Source organism: Melozone crissalis, unplaced genomic scaffold (assembly GCF_028551555.1).
Source record: "Melozone crissalis strain CALT ecotype California unplaced genomic scaffold, PUWL_Pcris_2 ptg000092l_1, whole genome shotgun sequence".
Taxonomy (NCBI): domain Eukaryota; kingdom Metazoa; phylum Chordata; class Aves; order Passeriformes; family Passerellidae; genus Melozone; species Melozone crissalis.
This window is the reverse complement of record NW_026535869.1, coordinates 1036841-1062256: the sequence shown is the minus strand read 5'-3', so window position 1 is coordinate 1062256 and position 25416 is coordinate 1036841. Positions and strand designations below refer to the sequence as shown.

At 54.9% G+C, this 25416-nt stretch overlaps 1 protein-coding gene across 1 annotated transcript in view; it reads left to right on the top strand.

Moving 5' to 3' along the window:
* The window catches only part of DSCAML1 (DS cell adhesion molecule like 1), a 99104-nt gene extending 75688 nt beyond the window's left edge, over nucleotides 1–23416 (top strand). The window contains exons 9-33 of the mRNA XM_054291537.1: nucleotides 2389–2667; nucleotides 2872–2991; nucleotides 3138–3314; nucleotides 7809–8008; nucleotides 8284–8380; nucleotides 8493–8621; nucleotides 8988–9155; nucleotides 9303–9373; nucleotides 10229–10469; nucleotides 11366–11512; nucleotides 11585–11740; nucleotides 12282–12421; nucleotides 13569–13722; nucleotides 13992–14109; nucleotides 14198–14361; nucleotides 14552–14650; nucleotides 16260–16448; nucleotides 17049–17336; nucleotides 17423–17578; nucleotides 17689–17719; nucleotides 18065–18183; nucleotides 18309–18461; nucleotides 18660–18854; nucleotides 19231–19542; nucleotides 22545–23416. Coding sequence (XP_054147512.1) covers nucleotides 2389–2667; nucleotides 2872–2991; nucleotides 3138–3314; nucleotides 7809–8008; nucleotides 8284–8380; nucleotides 8493–8621; nucleotides 8988–9155; nucleotides 9303–9373; nucleotides 10229–10469; nucleotides 11366–11512; nucleotides 11585–11740; nucleotides 12282–12421; nucleotides 13569–13722; nucleotides 13992–14109; nucleotides 14198–14361; nucleotides 14552–14650; nucleotides 16260–16448; nucleotides 17049–17336; nucleotides 17423–17578; nucleotides 17689–17719; nucleotides 18065–18183; nucleotides 18309–18461; nucleotides 18660–18854; nucleotides 19231–19542; nucleotides 22545–23002 — 4361 coding nt within the window. The 3' untranslated portion in view covers nucleotides 23003–23416. The remainder of the gene's footprint in view (nucleotides 1–2388; nucleotides 2668–2871; nucleotides 2992–3137; nucleotides 3315–7808; nucleotides 8009–8283; nucleotides 8381–8492; nucleotides 8622–8987; nucleotides 9156–9302; nucleotides 9374–10228; nucleotides 10470–11365; nucleotides 11513–11584; nucleotides 11741–12281; nucleotides 12422–13568; nucleotides 13723–13991; nucleotides 14110–14197; nucleotides 14362–14551; nucleotides 14651–16259; nucleotides 16449–17048; nucleotides 17337–17422; nucleotides 17579–17688; nucleotides 17720–18064; nucleotides 18184–18308; nucleotides 18462–18659; nucleotides 18855–19230; nucleotides 19543–22544) is intronic.
* The last annotated feature ends 2000 nt before the right edge of the window (nucleotides 23417–25416 follow it).

Here is a 25416-nt window from a genome sequence, read left to right as displayed (position 1 = left end):
AGCCGGCCAATTGTCATCGTGCCTCTCACCCAGAGGGGGATTCGTGCACTGGATTTACTCTGATCCCCCTCCCTCCCCTCCCAGCCACCATTTTCTTATTAGGAATCAGGTTAGCGAGAGAGAGCATCAAGCTGATTAGAGATGCTACCACTTGATTAGCTAATGCTCTTCTCCCAGGCTCCCAAAGGGGAGAGGAGGCTGTGGGTAACCTGTCTGAGGGGGTGCAGGGAGGTCTTCTTGACCCTGGGGTCTGCAGGGCCTTGGCCAGCCCTGCTTTTCTCACCTCGCATAAATCCCCATCCATGTGGATCCCCAGGGCTTGGAAAGAGGCCAGAGACGTTGGTCTTGTCTTGGGACAGGCAGGGCTGATGTGGGGACATCATCTCAGGGTGTTTGTGAGCCGTTAAATAATGGGATTCACTAGGAGGTGCCCTCAGAGGGTGCAGGATGCTGAAGTTCAGCTCAGGATTTGTGTAACCTGGGAAGGGACTGCTGCTGAGCCCTTCCCAGAGTGGATTTACTGCCTCGATTAGTGGCTGGTGACGGGCTGAGGAAGGTGAGCAAGATGGTGCAGCACGGGCCAGACGTCTTCATTCCCCTGCTGGAGATTTACACCCATTCCCACTGGCTGAGTTCCTCGTTTCCTCTCCCCCTGGATAAAAGGCCTGTGGAAAAGAATAGCAAAGGCCCTAGTAGAGAGTCAGGGAGTGAATAAACATAACTGTGTAGCACAAGGAGCGCGGGCTGGCGTGGAGCACCATAAAGCTTTAACAGCCCCAAGTGCCTGGTCACCGCGTGAAATGGCACCAGTGAGTTATGCAGCTCCTTCCAATCTCACAGTAAAAGCTTTACAGCTCCTTCTGGCACTGCTCCCCCCAGGAACGGGGATGTGCAGCCCTGTCCATGGGGCCTCATCCCCATCTCGTGCTGAGGGAAGCTCCTGCCCAGGTGTAGCTGCTGCTTGGCCAGGGATCCCAGTTTCAAACCTCCCTGCTCTGCTCCACAGGGCTTTGCTGGTCAGGGATGCTGCTGGGGGCTCTTCCCTGCACTTCCCCAGCAGCACAATCCAAAATCCAGCCTCCTCCAAGGTGCCCTGACAGCTCCTTCTTCCTGCAGACATCTTTGAAGGTTTTAATTAATCCCCTGTGTGTTGGTGCTGTCCTGGGGCTCTCACACAGCCCTGCTCGGGTGGCTGCAGAGTTTTGGGGAGCATGGGGCTGACACAGTGCCAGGGCACTGTGGGGTGACGCTTCACCCCATGGGAAGGCAGAGGCTGCTCACAGGGTCACCTCTCTCTGCACTGGAGCTGCCGGGTTGGGCTCTGTGGTGGCACCATGGGCAGGGTGCTCCAGGCTGCGGGCAGATGAGAGCCTGGGAGCTCTGGAGAAAGGAGAATCACGGTGGGAAGCGGTCTGGGGAGGAAAGGGGAGTTGTGAGCCCTGTTTGTGGGAAGCTGGAGCAGGGAGAGCGGCTGGAGGGGCGTGTTTGGGGAGGCGTGGTCCACAAGCCCATCCCCGCTCTGCACTAGACTGCAGTGCATTCCCAATTAATTATTCATTAATTATGGAAAACAGGCAGCGCTGGCTCCATGGCTGTGGCAGCTCGAGCCACGTTGCTGTCCCAGGCAGAGGGACAGGCCAGCCCTGCCTGTACCTGCCTGCCCATGGCAGGGGCTCCCACCTGGGGGACAGTGACTGCCTCTGCCTGCCGTGCTCCGGACCAGGCAGCAGTGATACCTGAGTGACAGGATGGGCTCAGGGTGGAGGTGGGAGCCCAGGGAAGTGCGTGGGGGTCCAGGGAACTGCCCCTGCTCCCTGCTCCCTGCTGCTGAAGGGACAATTGGCAGGCTGCTAATTTAATTATGGAGACTGCAGAATGAGGATCTCATCTACCAGGTGCTGAGCCTTGTTAAGCTAATTGTCTCCCTCTCTCCTCTTTCTTCCCCCTCCCACATTGCCAGAGATGCTGCTGCAGTTGCCTAATTAAGTTATCAGAAAGATAATGGCTGGTTCTGAATCCAGCACCTTTAAGAAAAGCATCCATCTAATGAAGGCTTTTCTGGGAGTGGATAAATGCTGAGGTGGAATTTCGGGGGCCACGTGCTGGGGGTGGCCGGGGCTTCCCCCACTGCAGGGTCAGCGTTTCTCCATCCCACTCTCAGCAGGGCGGCCCTGCCAGGTGGGAGAAATCTCCCGGCTGTTCTCTGCTGGATGGCACCTCCTGCTCTCCCCTGGCCTTGTTCTGGCGGAATCAAAGCCTGTCTTGGTTTCTGGGCTGCTTCTCCTCCCGGGACAGCATCTCCCCCAAGCCCCTCTGCAGCCCATCCCCACTCAAGGAAGGCTTTCCTGGGATGGGCTCTTCAGCATCCCCCTCCTCTCCCCTCGACAGTCCCTCCTCTGATCCAGCCCTTCGAGTTCCCGCCAGCCTCCATCGGACAGCTCCTCTACATCCCCTGCGTGGTGTCCTCGGGGGACATGCCCATCCACATCACCTGGAGGAAGGACGGGCACGTCATCCTCTCTGGCTCCGGGGTCACCATCGAGAGCAAGGAGTTCATGAGCTCCCTGCAGATCTCCAGCGTGTCCCTGAAGCACAACGGGAACTACACCTGCATCGCCAGCAACGACGCCGCCACCGTCAGCCGGGAGCGGCAGCTCATCGTGCGGGGTGAGCCCACATCCCCACATCCCACCTGCTGCTGCTGCGAGAGGGAGGGAGGGAAGCACAGCAGCAGCGGGGGGAGTTTTGGAGGGTGAGGAGCAAGGCTGAGCTGGGAATCGATGCCACCCCCGTGCCCAAAGGCAGTGGGGAGCTGTAGGGGTCTGATGGGGGTTTTCCTGCAGTGACCACCCTTCCTCCCAAACTCCGCAGTGCCTCCTCGCTTTGTGGTCCAGCCCAACAACCAAGATGGCATTTATGGGAAAGCTGGGGTGCTGAACTGCTCCGTTGATGGGTACCCCCCTCCCAAAGTCATGTGGAAGCACGCTAAAGGTAGGGATGGGTCATGGCAATGTGGCAATGTGTGGGGATGTCAGTGCACACTGGGGAGGGTCCCTCGGGCATGGCCACCCCAGCTCCGAGCCTCGTGAGGACTGTTCTGTCTCACCTGAGCTCTGTGCCTCTGTGTCCCCTCCTAGGAAGCGGCAACCCCCAGCAGTACCACCCCATCCCCCTGACGGGCCGCATCCAGATCCTGCCCAACAGCTCCCTGCTCATCCGCCACGTGCTGGAGGAGGACATCGGCTACTACCTCTGCCAGGCCAGCAACGGCGTGGGCACCGACATCAGCAAGTCCATGTTCCTCACCGTCAAGAGTAGGTACCCAGGGCTGTGCCACGGGGCATCCTCAGGGCACAGGGACCTGCTCAGGTCACAGCAGGGACCTGGGGAACAGAGATGGGCACAGTGAGGGTGGCTGTGGGACACGGGGTCACCAGCAGAGCCTGGTCTGGCACTGCCTCCCTCTCTGTTCTGAGAGCTCCAACCACACCAGCCGTGCTCCAGCCCCGGCCCCACGCATCCCCACGATCAATGCAGGGCACGGGAGGGCATCGATTCCTCCCCTCCAGAGACCCGCTTCCCTTTTGCTATTAAACACACTTTGTCTTTAATAAAACCAGGCAATCAATCTACATCATCCAGGAGGAAAGGAAATAGCTGGGCTGCTTTGACAGGGATGGGCTGGGAAGTGTTGTTAGACACCGTGTTTGAACTGTGTGTGTTATTGGATTGCTCTCCCGTTGCTATCAGCAGAATGTATAATTGCCAGCTCCCTGTTAGTCACTGGGCTCGTTGCTGCTGGGAGCATTCAAACCTCCAAAAGGAGGTGGTGGAGGGAGTCCAGAGCAGGGAGTCTAGAGCAATCACCCTCACTCCTGCTGTCTCCAGGAGGGGCTGGGGTCAGGATTGGGCTCAGGAGGACTAAACTTTGCCTTGACCATGCTGGGAATGAGGCAGTGAGCACGCTGTGCCAGAGGGGATGGAGGCTGCTGGTGAAGCCATGAGAGCCACCATCCCCTGCTTGCCCATCCAGGGTGCTGTGAGCAGAGGGGACGTGCAGCCCTCTGTGGTCACCACCATGCCTTGGCCTCCCTCCCCAGCCTGGTGTCACCACCAAGCCCTGGTCTCCCTCCCAGCCTGGTGCTTCCTTCCCTGACACCAGCAGCTGTTTCTCTCAGGGGCTTCTCCCCTCCCCACGCAGCCTCTGCCTTCCCAGGTTCCCGCTCCCCTGGCTGTCAGCTGTTTAATTTATCCCTGCGACTGATGAATCAAACCCAGCCACTTCAAACAAGGCACTTCAATGAGTGCAGGTACAAAGTCGAGGCGATTAATCCCGAGCGAGCATGCCAAGCCTGGGAGCCCGGGCTGGTGCCGTGTCCCTGCTAGCTCCTGTAATTGCATCCCAGGACAGGTTGCTTGCTGACTTGAATAGCACATAACCTTATTATGCGAGTGCTTTTGCATCTGCCGGAGCCCTCGGAGCCCTCGCTGCCTTTGAAAAGGTTTGGATGAATAGGTACACCAAGCGCCACAGCCAATTAAGCATTAGATGGGCTCTTTGTTTTGTTTCATTTTGGGGTTTTTGTTTGTTTAGCGAAATGTCAGCCCAATTAAAGGGAGATCAGCACTGGCTTTCCCTGAAAGTCAGGCCACTGCGGACTGAGTTAAATGAGAGTTAATCAGAGCCCAAACAAAGCGTGCTGGCGGTCAGCAGGGGAGAGGGCAGTGCCACAGCCAGCTGGTGTCACACGTCCCCTGCCCTGGCACCGCGGCCAGGGTGAGCTGGGACAGCCAGGTGACACACTGGGCACTGTGTGCCTGAGTGTGCCTGTGTTCCCTGGGCTGGGCAGAGCCAGCAGCATCTGGGTGATGCTTTTGTCAGGGGGTGGTGGATGGGGAAAGCCACCAGATTTGCTTGGGAATGTCACCCATGGGGTTGAGGCTTTCCTCTCCCTGGGTGCCAGGGCCTCTGGGCTCCCACAGCATGGCAGCCTGTCCTTCCTTCCCTGCTTTGGGAGGGAGCTCAACAGCCCCCAGAAGGTGAGGAGTGGAAGGTGGGGAGTGCTGGAGTATCTGAGTGTGTTCCCCTGGGGCACAGCAGGCTGGGCTGGGCGCAGGTGAGGGGCCCAGCAGTGTGTGATAAATGCCATTTAGCACATGGCTGCACACCTGCCCGGGTGTCAGCAGCGTGTGGGATGGGCACAGTCACATCCCCCGGGGTCCTGCCCGCTGTGCCAGGGCGGCAGCGCCCTGGGCACTGGGGAGGGGGCTCCTCTGCCCGCTCCGTGCCAGCACCTCGGTGCCAGGAGTCCAGCCAGGGGGCAGATAGAGGGGTCTCTGTCCGTGGTCGTGGCACAGCCCTCTTTGGAAGTCCGCTGCCACACAGCGCGAGCATAACTGATTGCTTCCATGCAATTTGAATTAATCTCATGCTTCAGGTGAAACTCAGCTAATCAGTGTAGAAAGGAAGCTGAGACGGGTGCAATCAAATTAACATCACAGAGCCAGCTCCAAACAAGAAAGAGGGGGGCGAGGGAGGCAGGCACAGCCCTTGTCACCCTTGTCACTGTTCTCATTCAGTTGTCACCAGCGCTCTGCCAAGCGGCTCGTGCCCCAGCCGGGTGTGGGATGGCAGCGTGCTCTGGCTGTTGGCTCCCTTTGTTCCCAGGCTTGTCTCTGCCCAGAGAGGAGCACCAACTCTGGTTGTGGCCTTGTTAACAAGGCCATGGGCACCAAGAGAGGCTGGGTGGGTGGGGTGGGCTGTGCTGGGCATAGAATGGAGGGCACAGGAGGCATTGGAGGTGAGCTCTCCTCGAAGGAAGCCTGTCTGCCCAGAGTGAGCTATGTCTGATGCCACATTATTGATGCCCTTACACCCAGGAAGGGATCACAGACTGGTCAGGAGCAGCCCCCAGCCACCCGTGGATGTCCCTGCAGCCAGTCCCAAGCAATGTGGTCCCTCTGCAAGCTGCAGAGCTGCTGCAGGGCAGGTGTTAGGCACCAGTGCCCAATCTGTGCTATCCTCACAGCTGCTTGGGGTTTTCTGGGGGTTTGTTGTGATCTTTTCCTGCTCTGGACTACGTGCAGCTCCCGTGGGACCCTGGCAATTGAGAGAAGTTGATATGTTTACATCCAAGGAGCTGCTTTTAATCAAACATCAATAAGTGCATTTCAGTGAAGCAGAGCCTGAAACAGAGCTCCTCTCCCGGGGCCTCTGCTCTCTGCTGGGAAGGGACCGGTGCAGTCAAGGCTGCTGCAGCCCTGAGGGGCTGTCCTGCCCCTTTGGCCCCACAGCCTCACACCCTCTGCTGCGGCACTGGGCTGAATGAGGGCTGGGAGCAGGGACCACATCCCCAGTGTCCCTGTTTGACAAACAGCAGGGTGGCCCCTCGATGGTTTTCCATGGCAGGAACAGGGGACAGTTGGCAGGAACATGGCAAGGCGTGCCAGGACAGGGTGCTGAGCCCCTCCTGCAGCTGTGTGTGCCCTTGGGGTGTGCTGGGAAGTCAACCCTGCCCTGGGGAAAGTGCAAGAGCCCCTGGTTATCCCTGTGCTCTGTCCTCACCCCATGGGACATGGGAGGCTGGGCTGGGACAGTCCTAACCCTCACCCTAACCCTAACCCTTCCCAGGCCTGCCTCTGTCCCTGTGTGTCCTGACCCAGTGCTGAGGCAGGCAGAGGTGTCAGAGCACTGGGGATGGGACAGGGCAGAGTTTGGGGAAGTCTTGGGCTGCTTCTTGTGCCCCTTGGTGGCCCAGGCTGCGCTGCCACAACATCCCCGCTCTTTGCCATCCCCTGCCAGCCCAGAGTGCCGTGCTCCCCTTGGGACAGGATTGTCACACAGGCACCAAGCTGGGCACTGCACTGTCCTGCACCCCACAAACTCCAGCAGCTCAGGAGGAAAGGTTTCCTTCGCTGTTAATTGAATTACATTGCCACAGAAAGCCGAGGAGTCGTAGCTCATTAGAGCCTCTTGTGTCCCATTAGAACAGTGTGTGTTGCCTTTGCGGATTGTCATTATCATACATTACTGCAGGACTCAGCACTGCTGTTTGTTTATGCATTACATTTTTTTCTGCTTACCCAGCCTGCCCTCGGTCCCCCAGCCCGTTCCTCCTGTGTGCTGCCTGCACAGCTTGGCCACTGCATGGCACTGGGGTGGCACAAAGAGCTCTTGGAGCAGGGATGAACCAGGCCAGGGATCAGTACAGCATCCTCACAGCCCAGATCAGCCATCCCCATCTGTGCTGCACCCTCTGCTCGAGCACCTCTGGGTTCTGCACCCCTGCCAGGTGGTGACCATGGCACAGGGTGTCCCCACCAGCCCCATTTGTATATTGGGGTGGCTATGGAAAAAAACTCATCTCTGGCATCTGCAATGCAAAGGCGGCCTTGCTGATGGGAAATCACACTCTGTATTCTGCCCAGGTTTATACGAGTGAATTATGCAAATCCGTGATGGAAAACATTCTTCCTCTCATCCTCGGGAGTGTAAAACCTTAGTCAATAATTCATACCCGCACGTCTCAGACTGGAGGCTTTCTCTTCATTATAGTGTGCACTTGGTTATTTGTCTTTCACGTTTTATTGTCTACCCCGGTGTAATGCTATGCATTATAAAATTTATCTGCTTCATTATTTTATGATCCTGAGCTGTATAATGCAGCGCGACGGTTCCGCTCGGGGCTGCGCGGCCGCTCGGTGAGCGCCGCGTCCTCGGCGGCTCCGTGGGCTCTGCGGGGCCCGGCAGCCACAGGTGTCACCTGCCCATCCCCAGGGCACACGGGTGACGCTTTGCCTCCCCACAGTCCCGGCCATGATCACCTCCCACCCCAACACCACCATCGCCATCAAGGGCCAGACCAAGGAGCTGAACTGCACGGCGCGGGGCGAGCGGCCCATCATCATCCGCTGGGAGAAGGGGGACACCGTCATCGACCCCGACCGCAACATGCGCTACGCCATCACCACCAAGGACAACGGCGACGAGGTCATCTCCACCCTCAAGGTGAGGGCTGGGCGTCCTGCACCTGCCTGGGCTCCCGGGGGTCTCGCTGGGTGTGGGAGAGGAGAAGGGGAGGAGCAGGGAGGGTATGGAGGTCCCCAGGAGTGTCACAGAGCTGGGCACTGCACTGAACTCCCTGAGTAGCAAAGCTGAGCCCAGAGGGGAGTTAGGAGTGCAACTCCAGGGAGTGGCACTGTGGTGGGAGCAGGCAAGGGTGGCAGGGCACAGTGCTGGGGCAGCTCAGTCTGAATTGGCTCCTCTCCCTGGAACGCTGGCAGCTGAAACCAGCCGACCGTGGGGACTCCGTCTTCTTCTCCTGCCACGCCATCAACTCCTACGGCGAGGACAGAGGCCTGATCCAGCTCACTGTCCAAGGTACTCCATCCCCCCTGCCTGAGCCCTGCGGTGCAAAGCCTTGCTGAGAGGGTCCCCCTGCTCCTGGGGGCCTCCTCTGCCTGTGTCCCTAACCTGCCTGCGTGTCCCCAAGAGCCCCCTGACCCGCCGGAGCTGGAGATCCGCGAGGTGAAAGCCCGGAGTATGAATTTGCGGTGGACGCAGCGGTTCGATGGCAACAGCATCATCACTGGCTTTGATATCGAGTACAAGAACAAGTCAGGTAGGTGACAGTGATGTCCCCTCCCCGTGGCACAGTGAGGCTGGGGGCTGGCCTGCACAGGCAGGTGTGGGACTGCCCCAGCGGTGCCTCCAAGGGAATATTCTGCATCCCGGTTCCTTTGATGAAGAAAGGAGAGAGCAGCATTAATGAAATATGGTAATTTCTGTTGGATGGGAGCATTTGAAAGGGAATATTAAAAGAGACAATATTTGCAAAAAGTTGAACCCCAGCGCACAACAGCGAGAGAGAGAAGCAGCACCTCTCCAGGGGTACAAGAGCTGGAGGTGCCTGCTTGATCATGGCCCCCTCAGCACTGCAGGCCCTGCATGGGATTCAGGCTCTGACCCTTCTGCCCCACTCTTCCAGATTCCTGGGATTTTAAGCAGTCTACACGCAACATCTCCCCGACCATCAACCAGGCGAACATCGTGGATCTGCACCCCGCCTCGGTGTACAGCATCCGCATGTACTCCTTCAACAAGATCGGGCGCAGCGAGCCCAGCAAGGAGCTCACCATCAGCACCGAGGAAGCAGGTGCCTCCCTGGGCTCCTGGCAGGGCTGCTGGGGATGGTGGGCAGGAGGAACGCGGGAGTTGAAGCTGGCTGAGGTACAGCCAGGGATATCCTGGTAAGGAGCTCCTGAACCTTCTCAATGTGCTGGTTTGTGTTTGTGTCTCTCAGCTCCTGATGGTCCTCCAATGGATGTCACCTTGCAGCCCATCACCTCCCAGAGCATCCAGGTCACCTGGAAGGTGAGTGAGGTTGGGATGCTGTCTGGGTTTTTTTTGGCTGTGGGGGCTTGGCCAAGTGCTGTCCCAGATAGTCCTGAGACCCAGCATGTCACCAATGTCACACGAATCAGGAAGAATTCTCCAGGAAAAAGGGAAACCTGCAGGCTGGGCAAGCAGCTCACCTTATTGCTCAGGGCTCTTATCAATCATGTTTTACAACAAGCTCATTATCTCATAGGGTGTCCATGGGGGACCATGGGGCAGAGAGGATAAATATGTAAAAACTCAAGTGCTGGGTTGCAAAGTGTTTGAGCAGAGATCAATAAAACTTAGAATCGGATTTATTTTTCCAAAGCTGCCTAATGAAAAATAAAATTGATTATAAAGTTAGGACTTGGGAATGAACTGCTAAGTCAATAAATTTAGGGTTCCAACTTCTCCCCCCACCTCCCCTTAAGCACTGAAAAACAGATTAATGAAAAGTAAGATTCACTTGAAAGATAAGTCACTTCGTTTTAGGAGTATTTCAGCAAGATGGATCGCCCTGGCATTGTAACATAAATTTGCAATCAACCCTATTGATTTGTTAATGCTTCAGAGAAATATTGTTAAGATTGATCTCAGTCTGGCCTCTCAGGCTGCCAGAATTGGGATTTCTGCTGCTCCAGCTGGGGACTGGTGCTGTCCAGGCAGCACTTTCCTCTCTGGTGGCTCTGAACCTTTTTTATCACTAATTTGCCCCTCACTGAAAAGTGGGGAGAGAAAACAACTTGAAAGCTTTGGGAAAAGCCTCTGGGGAGAGGTGGTTGGGGCACGGAGCCCTGTGAGCGTCCCAGCCCTGTGACACCGCTCCATCCTGCCCTCGCTGTCCCCCAGGCCCCGAAGAAGGAGCTGCAGAACGGGGTGATCCGTGGCTACCAGATCGGCTACCGGGAGAACAGCCCGGGCAGCAACGGGCAGTACAGCATCGTGGAGATGAAGGCCACGGGCGACAGCGAGGTCTACACGCTGGACAACCTCAAGAAGTTTGCGCAGTACGGGGTGGTGGTGCAGGCATTCAACCGCGCGGGCACGGGGCCCTCGTCCAGCGAGATCAACGCCACCACGCTGGAGGACGGTAAGGATGGCCCAGTGACCAAAGCAGGGCCAGGTCCCACCCAGGGCACCCTCAGTGATGCCCATCCCATCACGCAGGTCTGGGGTGGTGGCTGTGTGTCCTCACAGCTCCCTGAGAAGGGACAAGGAGCACAGCGCTGTCAGGACAGCTGTGGCGCCGGGTTTGTGGCACAGCTAAAGGGTGCAAGGTAGATCTTGGCACTGCTGAAGTGCCAGGCAGGTTTCCATCTGGGACACAGTCACTGATGGCCTCGGTCGTTTTAAAAACAATGAGGAAAAAGTTTTGCAGTGCGTTTGCTCAGCAGTTTTTCATACTTAATTAAGGCTCTCGTTAGCCTGTCAAACCGCGATCGTTTCCTGGCTGCATTAGCACTCCTCCCGGGGTATTCAAGGGCCCCTGTTTTAGCAATAGTGTCTTTTCCATAATTATATTACCTTCATTTTGTTCAAACGGACTATCTGTATTAGTTTATTATACTCCGTCCCTAATTACATGGTGCTTATATTTTTGCACCTAAGTAATATGAAACAATAATCATTTTCAAAGAGGATCGTTACGGTGATGTATTATCATTTAAATGCTCATAAAAATTAGAGTTACCTCTTGCGGGGCAATGGGATCTAATTACCTCGCATCCAGCCAGCTCTCCCACTCTCCCCTCGCTGGAGGCATCCTCCCTGTCACCACCAGCACAGGGTTCACAAGCACCTCACTGGCCTAGAAGGAAAAACTGCATGTTGGAGGCAGAGCCCTGCTGGGCAGGACTGGCTGAGGGCTTCCAGCAGCCCAGCAGGTTCTGTGTGGGTGCAGTCAGGGTGGCTGTGTGGGACCCAGCTCCTTCAGCCTGGTATCTCCATCCTCCTGCTGATTGTCCTCCTTATCCCTCCCATCCCCAGTTCCCAGCCAGCCCCCCGAGAACGTGCGGGCCATCTCCATCACGTCGGACGTGGCGGTGATCTCCTGGTCGGAGCCCCCGCGCAGCACCCTCAATGGGGTGCTCAAGGGCTACCGGGTCATCTTCTGGTCCCTCTACATGGACGGAGGTGAGCACATCTGGGGAGGGGGTGGCACAGGGGACCTGGGATCTCAGGGGCTGACAGACCCTTCTCCCATAGAGTGGGGTGAGATGCAGAACATCACGACCACGCGGGAGCGAGTGGAGCTGCGGGGCATGGAGAAATTCACCAACTACAGCGTGCAGGTGCTGGCCTACACCCAGGCAGGTGATGGCGTCCGCAGCAGCGTGCTCTACATCCAGACCAAGGAGGACAGTAAGTGCCTCTGCCACCCGCTCGAGCCCAGGGGCTGGAGAGGCAGCTGGGGCACAGGGGAAACCCCCGGTGTACAGCCATGGGCAGGGCATTTCCCTTTCCCTTTCTTTCCTTTTCCTTAAGTGCTGATATTTAAATATTTACACCCCGCCTGCCCTACTTTAATGCCATTAGCTCTCTAGCAGAGCATCCCTGGGCCTGTGTCCTAGGAAGTGCCAGATGCTGGGAGGGAGGCGCAGCTGGGCAGGGTACGGCTGACAGATTAAGGAGATGGCCATTAAAAGCCAATCGTGATTTCTAAAGCAGAGCTCAGGCTGCAATTAACCCTCCTGCCTCTGGCTCACACGGGGACCAGAGCCACCCGTGGAGAGGCGTCCTGCAGGCAGACCTGTCCCTGCCTGTGTGTGACACCGCCATCGCAGCTGCTTCCCTGGCTGTGGCAGGGATGCCAGCCCCACAGCAGGCTGCTGCCACATCCCCCAGCTGGGCAGAGACCTTGGAGACCTCCCGGCACCGGCTCTGCCACGCTCTCCCTCCTCAGTTCCAGGTCCCCCGGCTGGGATCAAGGCTGTGCCGTCCTCTGCCAGCAGCGTGGTGGTGTCGTGGCTGCCGCCGGCCAAGCCCAACGGCATCATTCGGAAGTACACCATCTTCTGCTCCAGCCCCGGCTCGGGGCAGCCGGTACGGGATGGGAGCAGGGCTGGGAATGGCCACAGTGTGCCAGGGAATGCTGGGCTGGCCAAGCAGGAGCGGCAGGGAGAGCTGATGCCAGGCAGCAGCCGCAGCAAAGACCTCTTGGGGTGCACTGCGGAACTGTCCAAGGGCATCCATGGGCACTGTGCAGCAGGGATTGTTCCCATCTTCTCTCTGTTCCCGTTCTCTGGCATCTGCCCTGCTCAGTGCCAGCTCCAGAGGGGGAAACATGCCAGCAGCTGACCAAAAATGAAATAGAAATCCAACCTGGCCCCATCCCTCCTTGGTGAGGGAGAGGTTGATGGGAGGTCTGCAGACTAGTGCTTATCAAAAGCTCCTTCTCAAACTCATTTCACTATCTGAGCCTCTGGTTTCCAGGGCAACATAATCTTTTCATCAAAGCAACTGGTAAAACCGCTGGGATCCGATATTGTTTTCTTGGCATCTTGTCAAAACTGTCATTTGGGTAAAAAAAAATTATGTATACTATACAATATTCATATAGGTGTGTCTGCTTTGGGGTACATCACATCCGTGTCCCTGCAAGGGCACACGTGTGCCGACTGTGAGCACACAGGTACCTGCCAGGTCACGTTTTAATGGACCCATCCCGTGCCAAGGGGTCGTGGAGCCCATCCCTGCCTGCTGCTGGCATGGTGGCACAGCCGGGTGGCAGTCCTTGCCCTCGTGGCATTCTTGGGGCAGGGTGACTTTGTCCCTGCTATGATGGGGACTGTCCCCAGTGCTTGCACACAGCCAGCCCTGTCTGCAGGGCCCCCACAGGGCTGGAGCAGGCGATGCAGTGACCCCACATGGGTTTTGGGGACCCCTTTGCCTCTCATGGGTTTGGGCCTCCCAGTTGGGGTTGGCTCCAGGCTGGCGCTGCTGCAGCTCGGCGGTGCCAGGGCACAATCCTTTCCCGGGAGCAGGGATGCTCAGCCATCTGCTCCTGGGCTGCAGCCCGGCTCCCTGGAGGAATCACGACACCAGCCGGCTCTCCCCGGCATTGAGGGGTGTGAGTGGAGCCGAGCTGCTGCTGCTCAGGATAAACCCGCTGGGAGCTGCGGGGTCTGCGCCGAGGACATGTGCTGAGGGTCTCACAGAAGCTTCCCCTGCTCCCGTGTCCCCTCCACAGGCTCCCAGCGAGTATGAGACCAGCCCGGACCAGCTCTTCTACCGCATCGCCCACCTGAACCGGGGCCAGCAGTACCTGCTCTGGGTGGCCGCCGTCACCTCCGCCGGTCGCGGCAACATCAGCGAGAAGGTCACCATCGAGCCTGCGGGCAAAGGTACAGCCTGGGGGGCTGCCAGCCTGGGGGGCACCCCTGCTGCTGTGCCCTGCCCTATGGCCTGCAGGGAGTGATGGCTGGGTGACCCCAGGGCAGAGGAGGGGCAGCACTGGGGTCCCGGGTCTCCTTACACCACGGAGGATCTGTAAACCTAGGGGGATCTGTACACTTTGAGGGGGTCTGTACACTTTGAGGGGGTCTGTACACCTCAGGGGGTCTGTACACCTCGGGGGGCAGCCCCCCAGGCTGACCTCCTCCTTCCCCCCAAGCCCCCGCCAAGATCATCTCCTTCGGAGGCACCGTCACCACGCCGTGGATGAAGGACGTGAGGCTGCCCTGCAACTCCGTCGGGGAGCCCGTCCCCGCCATCAAGTGGACCAAGGACAGGTATGGAGGGGGCTGCCAGCCGTGCTGGGGGCTGCTGCCAGCCCTGGCTGTGCCACACACACTGATGTGCCCCCTGTCCCCCTGGCAGCGAGGACTCTGCCATCCCGGTGACGGTGGACGGGCACCGCCTGATCCAGGCCAACGGGACGCTGGTGCTGCGCTCGGTGAAGGCCGAGGACTCTGGATACTACACCTGCACTGCCACCAACACCTGGGGCTTCGACACCATCATCATCAACCTGCTGGTGCAAGGTGAGGGCTCCACCTCCGTGCTGCCCTGCACGGACACGCTCCATCCCCACTGCCCCGTGCCCGGGCTCTGTCCTGCACCAGGAGCTCCTGCTGGCCCAGGCATGAGTGCAAGGCCTCCTTGCCAATTCTGGGGGCACAGTGTGGGGCACTCTGCGTGTGTGAGGTGCTCATGGCTCTCCCTCCTCCCTAGTGCCCCCAGACCAGCCCCGCCTGACCGTCTCCAAGACCTCGGCATCGTCCATCACGCTGGCCTGGATCCCTGGGGACAATGGGGGCAGCTCCATCCGAGGTAGGGCTGCTGTGGGTGATGGGACTGCTGCCAGCTGCTCATCCCAACACGACTGGTTCCATTCTCATGGAACATGTTTGCAGGCACACTGTGCCATGTTTTTGTATCTGCACCTCTCCAAAATGCCTCAGAAATGCTCCAGAGCAAGGCTAATGCCTCTCAGCTCTGAGCAGGGGCTGCCAGCCCTGATGAGGGGTTTGTCAGGTGTTTTGGACAAGCTGCAGGTTCTGATGTAGCTAAAGAATCCACATCACAGGGTGCTAAGGTGGTGGTGGCCAGGGCTGCTCCGTGTCTCCTGGCATTGGTGCCACTCTGAACCCACCAGAGCAGGAGCTGTCCCACATCCCTGACAGGCTGGGGGCTCTGGGAGGGCTCCAGGAGCATCCCAGCTTTCCCAAGTCTCCTTTCTGCTCTGATTCATCTCATGAATTATAGGTTGAAACAGCTGCGTGCGGAGGGGGGAGCGGGGAGCGAGGAAGGAGACCTCGCTTACAATTAATTAAAAGCATGAAAGTAATTACAAGCAAATCTCCCCAGCCAGCAGCCTTTCACTCCAGCGGACTCTGTTGATAAATTTGGTTATAATTGGATTAGAAATATTAAAAACACACCGCATGTACAAAATAAATAAATAAGCAGTGGCAGGCACCAGGGTGGGTGGTGTGGGGGTGCCAGGGCTGGTGTTGACACTGCTGGCAATCACATGCCCATGGCTTTGGGAAGCTCCTGGTGTCACCATCCTCAGAGAATCCTTGGTGGTGGGAAGGTGTGAGCAGTGTCCCCACTGCTCTGCCCGAGCTGGAGGTGGGTGTTCACAGAGCTCCTTCACCTGAACCCTCTGGCATTGCCACGGTGGTACCTGGGTGGTGTTGGCACCGGGGCCATCCTACCAGCCCTGCCTTGTGCAGCTCATTATGCACACAGCAAGGCAGGAAGCCTGCTCTTCCCTGCTATTTTTATTTGAGAATTGGCCGAATATCCTGCAGAAATAGCCAAATCTATCAGTGCACCAGGAAAGTTTGGTCAGCACAGCTGGGCAGCAGGGATGTGCTGTCCCAAGATGCCCCAATGCCCTTGGGGCTGTCCCTGTGTCCCCTGCCCTCCCAGGAATCCCAGACCAGCCATCTCCAGGTGCCTTGTTGATGGCAGCGTAACAGGTTTGCTCATCCAGGACACAGTGTGCTTCCTAATACTCCTCATCACGGGAGAGGAGGCGGTCTGCAATGACAGAAGCAACTTCCCTGCAGCCTCCCGAGGGAGCAGCTTAATTCCGGCTTTCCCTTTATAGCCTCGCACCAGTCAATCACAGCGTGTGGAAATGAGCAGTGGGGCCATCCTGGGTGTGCTGGGGGCAGGCGAGGTGTGACCAGGGTGCTGGCAGAGCTCTCAGGAGGTTCTGGGTGTGCCCACGCTCCTGCCTGGCTCTGTGTGATGGGCACAGCAGGCAGGTTCCACCACCGCTCATGAGCACAGAGCAGTGCAGGAATTGGTGTGTGATGGGTGCCCTGGCACTGCAAGGCTGTGCTGGATGTGGGCACAAGCTTTGTGCCAGCCATAACCCCTTCCCCTCACCCATGTGCCAGAGGTGATCGCCTCCTTGCTCCCACAGGCTTCGTGCTCCAGTACTCGGTGGACAACAGCGAGGAGTGGAAGGACGTGTTCATCAGCTCCTCGGAGCGCTCCTTCAAGCTGGAGAGCCTCAAGTGTGGCACGTGGTACAAGGTGAAGCTGGCGGCCAAGAACAGCGTGGGCGCCGGCCGCATCAGCGAGATCATCGAGGCCAAGACCCACGGCAGAGGTGAGCCTGGCCCCTGGTGTCCCTGGATCCCCTTCCCACCCTCCTGACAGCTCCTGTCCCACAGAGCCTATCGCCAGCTGGGATCTGTGTACAAACCACAAACCGGATGGGACTGCTGAGGAACGTGCCTTGAGCTGTTTTATTTTTCAGCATCAGTCCCATTACATGGTTATGACCAAGAACTGAATGTTACAACTTACTTTATCAGTTTTTTGAACCAATCACACAAAGCAAAAGCACATTGACAGTGGTTTTATCCAACCACTATAAGCACATGTACCTTTGGTTAAACAATGCTTGCTTATTTCAAATACAATACCTGCTTGTAAGCCTTAAAACACAATGCACACAGCTCCACTATTAAGCTTCAAACTTCCTAATATCTTGCTAGATAAACTTTTCTGTAGCTTAGGGAGTTATTCTAGACAAGCCTTAATACACAGACCATTGTTCTATTTGCCCTCGCTTTTCTACTTTTTGAACAGTTTTTCTGCTGACCTATCTCCTGGCTGCTGCTTAGCTCTAACCACAGTTCTGCTGTCTCTAAGGCCTGCCTTTTTCAGCTTTCCCAAACCCCTCTGATTTTGTGGATTTCCACAGAGCCCTCCTTCAGCAAGGACCAGCACCTCTTCACGCACATCAACTCCACGCACGCCAGGCTGAACCTGCAGGGCTGGAGCAGCGGGGGCTGCCCCATCACGGCCATCGTGCTGGAGTACCGCCCCAAGGGCAACTGGGTGTGGCAGAGCCTTCGCACCAACAGCTCCAGCGAGGTGTTCCTCACCGAGCTGCGTGAGGCCACCTGGTACGAGCTGCGCATGAAGGCCTGCAACAGCGCCGGCTGCGGCAACGAGACCGCGCAGTTCGCCACGCTGGACTACGACGGCAGTGAGTGGGGACACGGGCTGGGGGATTGACACCAGAGAGGGGGGTCCTGGCACGCTGAGTGCCCACCCGCCCCTGCTCTGCCCTAGGCACCATCCCCCCGATCAAGTCTGCCCAAGGGGAAGGGGATGACGTGAAGAAGCTCTTCACCATCGCCTGCCCCGTGATCCTGGCCACGCTGGGAGTGGCCCTGCTCTTCATCATCCGCAAGAAGAGGAAGGAGAAGCGGCTGAAGAGGCTTCGAGGTGAGATGGGGTTCAGAGGCACAGCACGCAGGACCCCAGATTGTGTTCCTCATTGTGCCCTAAACTGCTCCCTTACAAAACATGTCTTGGTTTTTGTGTCTCCTGCACAGATGCAAAGAGTTTGGCAGAAATGCTGATCAGGTGAGTCACGCATCTGCCTGTGGCTGGGACTGGGTGGGCAGGCAGGGAATAGGTGGTGCTGGGGCTGGTCGTGGCTTCTTTTAAGCCCAGGTATAGCCCTCACTCAGTTTCAGACCTTCTCACGCCCACACCTGTGAGGGTTGTGGCAGTGACTCTGTGGCACAGCAGCCCAGTGCTGCTGGCTGCTCCTGCCTGCCCAAGGGTCTCACACCCACACTGGAGCTTGCCAGGGCAGAGCTGAGCCCCGGGTGGGCTGGCTGGTGGCAATCCCCAGCCCGTGGCAGGCCGGAGCCGCCGGGGCTCTGTCCGGTAATGGGCGGGCCTGCGTCCCCTCTCACCTCACAGCAAGAATAACCGCAGCTTTGACACGCCGGTGAAGGGGCCCCCGCAGGGGCCCCGCCTGCACATCGACATCCCGCGCGTGCAGCTCCTCATCGAGGACAAGGAGGGCATCAAGCAGCTGGGTAAGCACAGGCAAAGCTGCCATCCCCTGTTCCGCGGAGTGCTGGGCTCCCACGGATGCACTGTGGGCCAGCAGGTGCCTATGACCTGGCCAGGGAGAGGTCTGAGCTCCATTTCCCTCGCACAGGGGATGACAAAGCCACGATCCCGGTGACCGACACGGAGTTCAGCCAGGCAGTGAACCCCCAGAGCTTCTGCACGGGCGTCTCTCTGCATCACCCAGCCCTGATCCAGAACACGGGGCCCCTCATCGACATGTCCGACATCCGCCCTGGCACCAGTGAGTGTGTGGGGCCGGGCTGGCTGTGCTGGGGCTGTACACATGGGGCAGGGGTGGGGGAATGTCCTCCAGCCCTGGCTGTGCCCAAAGGCAGCTGCTGGGAGGCAGAAGGGATAAGCTGTGCTCCAGGGAGAGGGGACAGCATGCTGGGTGTGAGTGGAAGGGACTCACTGTGACTCTGCCACCCTTGTGCCACAGACCCCGTGTCGAGGAAGAGTGTGAAGTCTGCGCACAGCACCCGTAACCGCTACTCCAGCCAATGGACACTCACCAAGTGCCAGGCGTCCACCCCTGCACGGACCCTCACCTCGGACTGGAGGACAGTGGGCTCCCAGCATGGCATCACCGTCACTGAGAGTGACAGCTACAGTGCCAGCCTCTCGCAGGACACAGGTATGCAGGGCCACCTCCTCCCTGGCAGCAATCTGCTGCTTTGGGGTGCACAGAGAGCCCAAACTGTGAGCTCAGGGTGACTGCAGAACTTATCAGTGGGGCTGTGGAGCCCTGACTTGGTTCTGCAGGGTGATGCCCAGCTATGGGAACAGATAGAACCATTAAAAACCAAAGTTGGAAGGCTTGGAAGGGACCTTATTGCTCATCTTGTTCCACCCTTCCACTAGACTGGGTTGCTCTATGCCCCATCCAACCTGCCCTTGAAGGTGGCCAGGTGTATCCCAGCAGGGACAGCCTGGGCATTCCCATGACGTGGACAAAGCCATTCCCATGCCAGGGAGAGCCCACAGGTGGGTGACACATCCTCTCCCCACAGACAAGGGGCGGAACAGCATGGTGTCCACGGAGAGCGCCTCGTCCACCTACGAGGAGCTGGCGCGCGCCTACGAGCACGCCAAGCTGGAGGAGCAGCTGCAGCACGCCAAGTTCGAGATCACCGAGTGCTTCATCTCCGACAGCTCCTCGGACCAGATGACCACGGGCACCACGGACAACGCCGACAGCATGACCTCCATGAGCACGCCGTCCGAGCCCGGCATCTGCCGCTTCACCGCCTCCCCGCCCAAGCCCCAGGACAGCGAGCGGGGCAAGGGCGTGGCCGTGCCCATCCCGCACCGCGCCAGCAAGAGTAGGTTCCCGTGGGATCTCTGGGGGTTCCTGCCCTTCCTCAGCGCCCCAGAGCTTCCCAAAATCCTTGGGAGGCCTTCCCAGTCCTGTATTCCTCTGCATTCTTGGTGTTTCTCCCTGTGCTGTAATGGTCTTTCTCCGCTGATTAATGTTCTTCCCCATTTCTTGGTATTTCACCCTTTTGTTGGCATTCCGTCTATTCCTTGGTATTCCACCCAATCTTCGGTATTTTTTTGCCCAGTTCCTTGGTATTTCTCCCCATTCTTTAGTATTCCTTCCCATACTTTAGTATTTTTTCTCCTGTATTTCACAGTTCCTTCTCATTTTTCAGTATTCCTTCCTATTTGGTAGCACTCCTTGCTGTTCTTTCCACATCCCTCAATATTTCCCTTTTTTTTTTTTTAGTATTATTATTCTTTCCCATTTTCACTATCCCTAGCTGTTCTTTACTGTTCCTTCCCGTTCTTTAGGATTCCTTCCTATTTCTTGGCATTCCTACTGTTCTTTCCTCATTCATTGATATTTTTCTTTTTTTTGTTGTTGTTTTTTAATGTTCTTTTCCATTCTTTGGTGTTCCATCCCCTTTTTCAGTATCCCTGGCTATTCTTTAATCTTCCTTCCCCTGCCTTAATATTCATTACCATTTTTTAATATCCATCAGTATTCCTTGTTATTCCCCCCCCCCCATTTTTCAGCACTGCCCCAGACCGTCAGTACATTCCCCATTTTTCGGTGTTCTCAGTATTTCCCTGCCTTGTTTTTTGTGTTTTTCAGTGTGTATCAGTATTTTTACCCTTGCTTTAGTGTTCATCAGCATTCCTTTGTATTCCTCAGTATTTCTCCCCTATCTTTAGTGCTAGAACCCCGACAATCTCCCACCCCCATGAGTTTTATTACCTCAAAATACAACAACACCAGGAAGATATATAAAAAATACATAGGTAGGAATTGATAGTTAATTTATTTACTGATTATATAACATACAATATAATGGAATCATCTTTCTCTGCAAATTAGTCCACATATTTTTATGGCATAACTTAAGTAGCACAGAGTATATTAGGTGTAACAGTGTTGTAACCTTAAAAAAAGGAATTTACAGAACCTATAATAAAACATACAAGTTTTAAGGCAATAGTGCTATAGTAAAACCAATATAACACCTGCAAGAGACAATATAATAATGCAGGGCTTTATTTATATAAAAATATATAATTTATATATATTTAACTATATATTTTTATATATTTATTTCCAAATACATACATTTATATAAAATTAATTGACACATAATTTTTTTATATTCTTAATATAGATTTTATATATTGATATATAAATTTCAATATTTCATATAGCAATTTCTATATTTCCATACAAAAATTATACTTTTATATATAGGTTTATGTATACTTATATGTAATTTTTATATATTTATATATAGATTAATGTACATATCTATATAGTAAAGTTTTTCTATTTTATTATAGAAATTTATATGTATTTATATAGAGATTTACGTACACTTTCATATAAATAATATTTTATATATATTTATATTTCATTTATAATATTCATTTTATTATATATAATATTTATTTTATATAAATAATGTTTATCTTTTAAATATAAAATTTGTATGTATAGACCAAAATTTGTATATATATAACCATAACTCCTAAAATTAAGGTCCTAATACATATAATCCCATATCTATATGTGCTGTATCCTATATTAACACCACAGATCCTGCAATACATTCTCTCCACATCCCGTGAAGAGAGGAACGTGCCCTTGCAGCACACACTGCACAATATATACAATTAAAGGAGTAATGCTCTATGCCTAGAGGTGTTATATATTGCAAATATAAAAGGCAAACTAATAACAGGCCTTTACATCTATGGACATATAAATCCTTAAATGAAAGCCCTACAGCTTGAGGTGATGTTGTAGAACACAAAGGGAGCAGTAATAGAACAGAAATAAAACCCTCTAACACCGATAACAGCCAATATAACAACACAGGTTATCCATACATGGACATAAAACCCCTAAATTAGGGCACTAACTATAGATGATGCCATAACACAGCACAGCAGCAGCTGTGGTTTATGGCAGCACAGCCACTCACCTTGGCAGAGTAAAGCTGGGTGTGGGACACACCACATCCCTCTGCTGGGTGCTGGTGCAGGTGGGACACAGAGCATAAGGAGCATTTCTGTCCTTTACAGAACGGGATCTGTGCCTGTCCTGTGTCAGAACTTCAGCATCACGTTGTTGTTATTATTATAATACTGTCACACTGTACATTCAGCATTACTCACATGATAACATCTATCACTGTACATTCAGCATTATAATTAGCACTATTACATCATGATACATTACAGGACACTGTGTACAGCATTGAGCACTGGAGTTTGACACATCCCAGGCATTGCAGTGCACGGAGTGGGACAATTTTGGGATGATTACGTGACACATTCTTTATAGCACAGCGCGTTCTCTGCGGCACAACGCGTTCTCCCTCTACCGCAGGACCTGTTCTGTGTAGCACAGCACGTTCTCGATAGAACAACACATTCTCGATAGAACAACACATTCTCGATAGAACAACATGTTCTCTGTAGCACAGGTTCTCCATAGCCCAACATGTTCTCTGTAGCACAACATATTTTCAATAGAACAGGTTCTCCATATTTTCAATAGAACAGGTTCTCAATAGCCAAACTGGTTCTCTGTAGCATAACACGTTTTCAATAGAACACGTTCTTTGTAGCCCAACGCATTTTCCATAGAACAGATTCTCCATAGCCCAACTCATTCTCCATAGCCCAACTCGTTCTCTATAACCCAATATGTTCTCCATAGCCCAACATGTTCTCCGTAGCCCAGCTCATTCTCCACAGCACAGCTTGTCCATAGCCCAGTGCCAACATGTCCAGAGGGTGGGAGGCAATAGGGTCTCTCCAGAGCCTTACCTGCCTGCTCTTCTCTCGGCAGGTGACTACTGCAACCTCCCGCTGTACGTCAAGTCGGAGGCCTTCTTCCGCAAGCCCGACGCGCACGAGCCGTGCCCGGTGGTGCCGCCGCGGGAAGCGTCCATCCGCAACCTGGCGCGGGCGTACCACGCGCAGGCCCGGCACATGACGCTGGAGCCCGGCGCCAAGCCCCTGGGGCTGCCTCCCCCGGCCTCCGCCGCAACCACCTTACCTCAGAGGACTCTCCCCATGCCCGGCCCGGCCGGCCCCGCGCCCGCGCCCGCCGCTGGCACGGCCCCGGCTCCCCCCGTGCCCGCTGAGCCCCCCGTGCCCGCCGGTGCCGCCGCCGAGGCGCGGGTGCCCACGCACTCCAAAGTGGGGGGCTCCAGGGACTCGCTGCTGGAGATGAGCACGTCGGGGGTAGGCAGGTCTCAAAAACAGGGCGCCGGAGCCTACTCCAAGTCCTACACGCTGGTGTAGGGCCGACACCGGATGCTGCTCGTTTCCCCGCGCCGTTTATATTTAATTAACAAACTTGTACATAACGGACTCTTTTGTATAAATGAAGCTATTTTCTTCTTCTCCGAACAGAAAAAGAAACCAGGGCACAAAGAATTTGATGTTACAGATTTAAAAATATAATATATATGTAAACATATATATATATTTCACATCATTTTGAAAGGGGCACAAGGAAAGACTCAGCGACTTTTTTTTCTTTTCTCTCCCTGATCTTGTCGGTGGTTTTAAAAAAGGAACGTCTCCGAGACATTGCATGCTATTTTACTGTTCTGAAAACAGCAGGAGTTGCTTCAATTTGCAAATGCTTATGTGTTAATACCTTTTTCTATGAAAAAAAACCCAGCGCTGTGTGCAATAAAGGTTATGTTTATATGTGGGGCGTTTGTGAAGTGAGCAGGGAATCAGGCAGAGCAGGGCTGGGGCAGGACAGGGCAGAAGGATGGAGAGGGACAGCTCAGGACACCAAAAGTACAGAAGTACTAAGAGAAGGGGTTGAATATTAAAGAATAATGAGACAATTAGCTACCTGCAGAGCTGAGGGGCAGCAGGAGGGTCAGGAACTGGAGCAGGGTCCTGGGAACGGTTCCATGGAGAAGGAGCGTGCCACAGCACTGAGAGAGCAGCACCAAGTCCAGCTCCAGCCCAGGACAAATCACGGTACCAAACAGGAATCCTGGCCCAGCTCCGGAGGGGTGAACGGCTGCCCAGACCCTCGGGAGCCACAGCACAGCTCTGGCAGCTCACCTGGTAAGTGCAGGGTGGCTCCAGGATGGAATTCAGCATCCAGCGAGGCACAGCAGCTCCTCCAGGCAGGTTTTGCTCCCTGGGATGTGTCCCAGCCCCAGCTGGGAGCAGGAGAAGGAGTCCTGCTGTCCTTGGTCGCACTGGAACACATTGTGGTGGATCCAGCACAGCCTGGAGCCCGGGGAATGCAGCACAGAGCCCTGCCCCGGGTGTCTCTGCCTCCTGAATCCTGGTGAGTGGTGGCTCAGGGCAGCACAGGTGCGCCAGGACACAGGGCAGCACAGAGAACCACCCAGCACCGCCTCACCCCGTGATTTGTTCTTATTTTCCTTTTAGTTTTCACCACCAGCCACACCAATATCAGCCCAAAGAAATGCTGAAGCTACTTCCCCCCTTTCATACAAGGCTGTGAAAACAAGAGCACTTGAAATACCCCAGGGCTGCCAGCCCTCCTTACCTGCTCCAAAGGCAAAAAACAGCTCAGGCCATTATTAACTCCTCAGCTACCCAAAGCAGAACTTCCCCTTTCTGAGGAGCTTCTGGTGCTGTCTGAGGTGTAGTTAACTAATTGCACTTTCATTTCTTTTTTCCTGTAATGTATAAGCTCAAGTTTCCATTACTTTCCAATCCATGTAGGCTACCAGCTGGGTCCAGCTCTTTCCTTACAAACAGATCCATTTCCTATTTTAGCCCAAAGCAGTTGGAGTATCTACACACAGATTTGTACCATAATCTTTTTTTTTTTTTTTTTTTTTGCTCTTGACAGGGTTTAATTCATCAGCTATAATCAAGCACTGCAGAGGTCATTTTTTTCAACCTCTCTCTCTCGCCTTGATTTTTTTTTTTTTTTTTAATTGGAGTACCCAAATTAAAATGACATGCAAATACAGTGATGTTACTGCAGCTCTGCAGTGCCCTTCCCAGCCTGCTGGCACGCTGGCCAGCAATCCTCCTTTGCCATCTGGTTCTTCCTAACCAAGGTAACTCCTGGAATCCTGCAGAGCAGGAGGCGCCTTGGCCAGAGCCTGGCAGCTGTTCCCCTCTGGGGCCTGAGAAACAAGCTGCTGAGACAATTTCTTGTGCCCATTTTTTATAATTTTTGGCCATTATTCAGGTACCACTCAGAGCCAACCTCTGTCAAGGAAGATCCCATGTGGAGAGGGGCACCACCCTTCCCAGCCAGGCTGGTGGGGAGGCATCAGAGCACGTAACATCTATAAACCATTACACAACACAGGTTCTAAAGAAAACCAAGTGCCCAGCCCTTAAACCAGGGTCACAGTCAGTCAGCACCTCCAAAATACCAATCCCAGGCTTAGAATAGAAATAGAAGGGAAAATAGAATTAAAAATAGAAGAGGCAAGAAAAAGCAAGCGTGTTCAGCCGTGAGAGTAAGCAGATTAGCAAGATAAAAAGAGGAACAGATTAACAGAGATTAAGAGAACTTTATTGGAATTGGCTGGTACAGATTTCCTCCTACATCTCAGCAAGGATCCCCCCCTTCCCCTCCCCAACAGGCACCAGCCCTGGCCCTGCACAGTTTAACACAGCACGAGTTTCCAGCAGTCCCCCTGAGCCCCTGCCACCCCCTGCTCCCAGGGAGCCCCCTGCCCTTCACCACAGCAGGA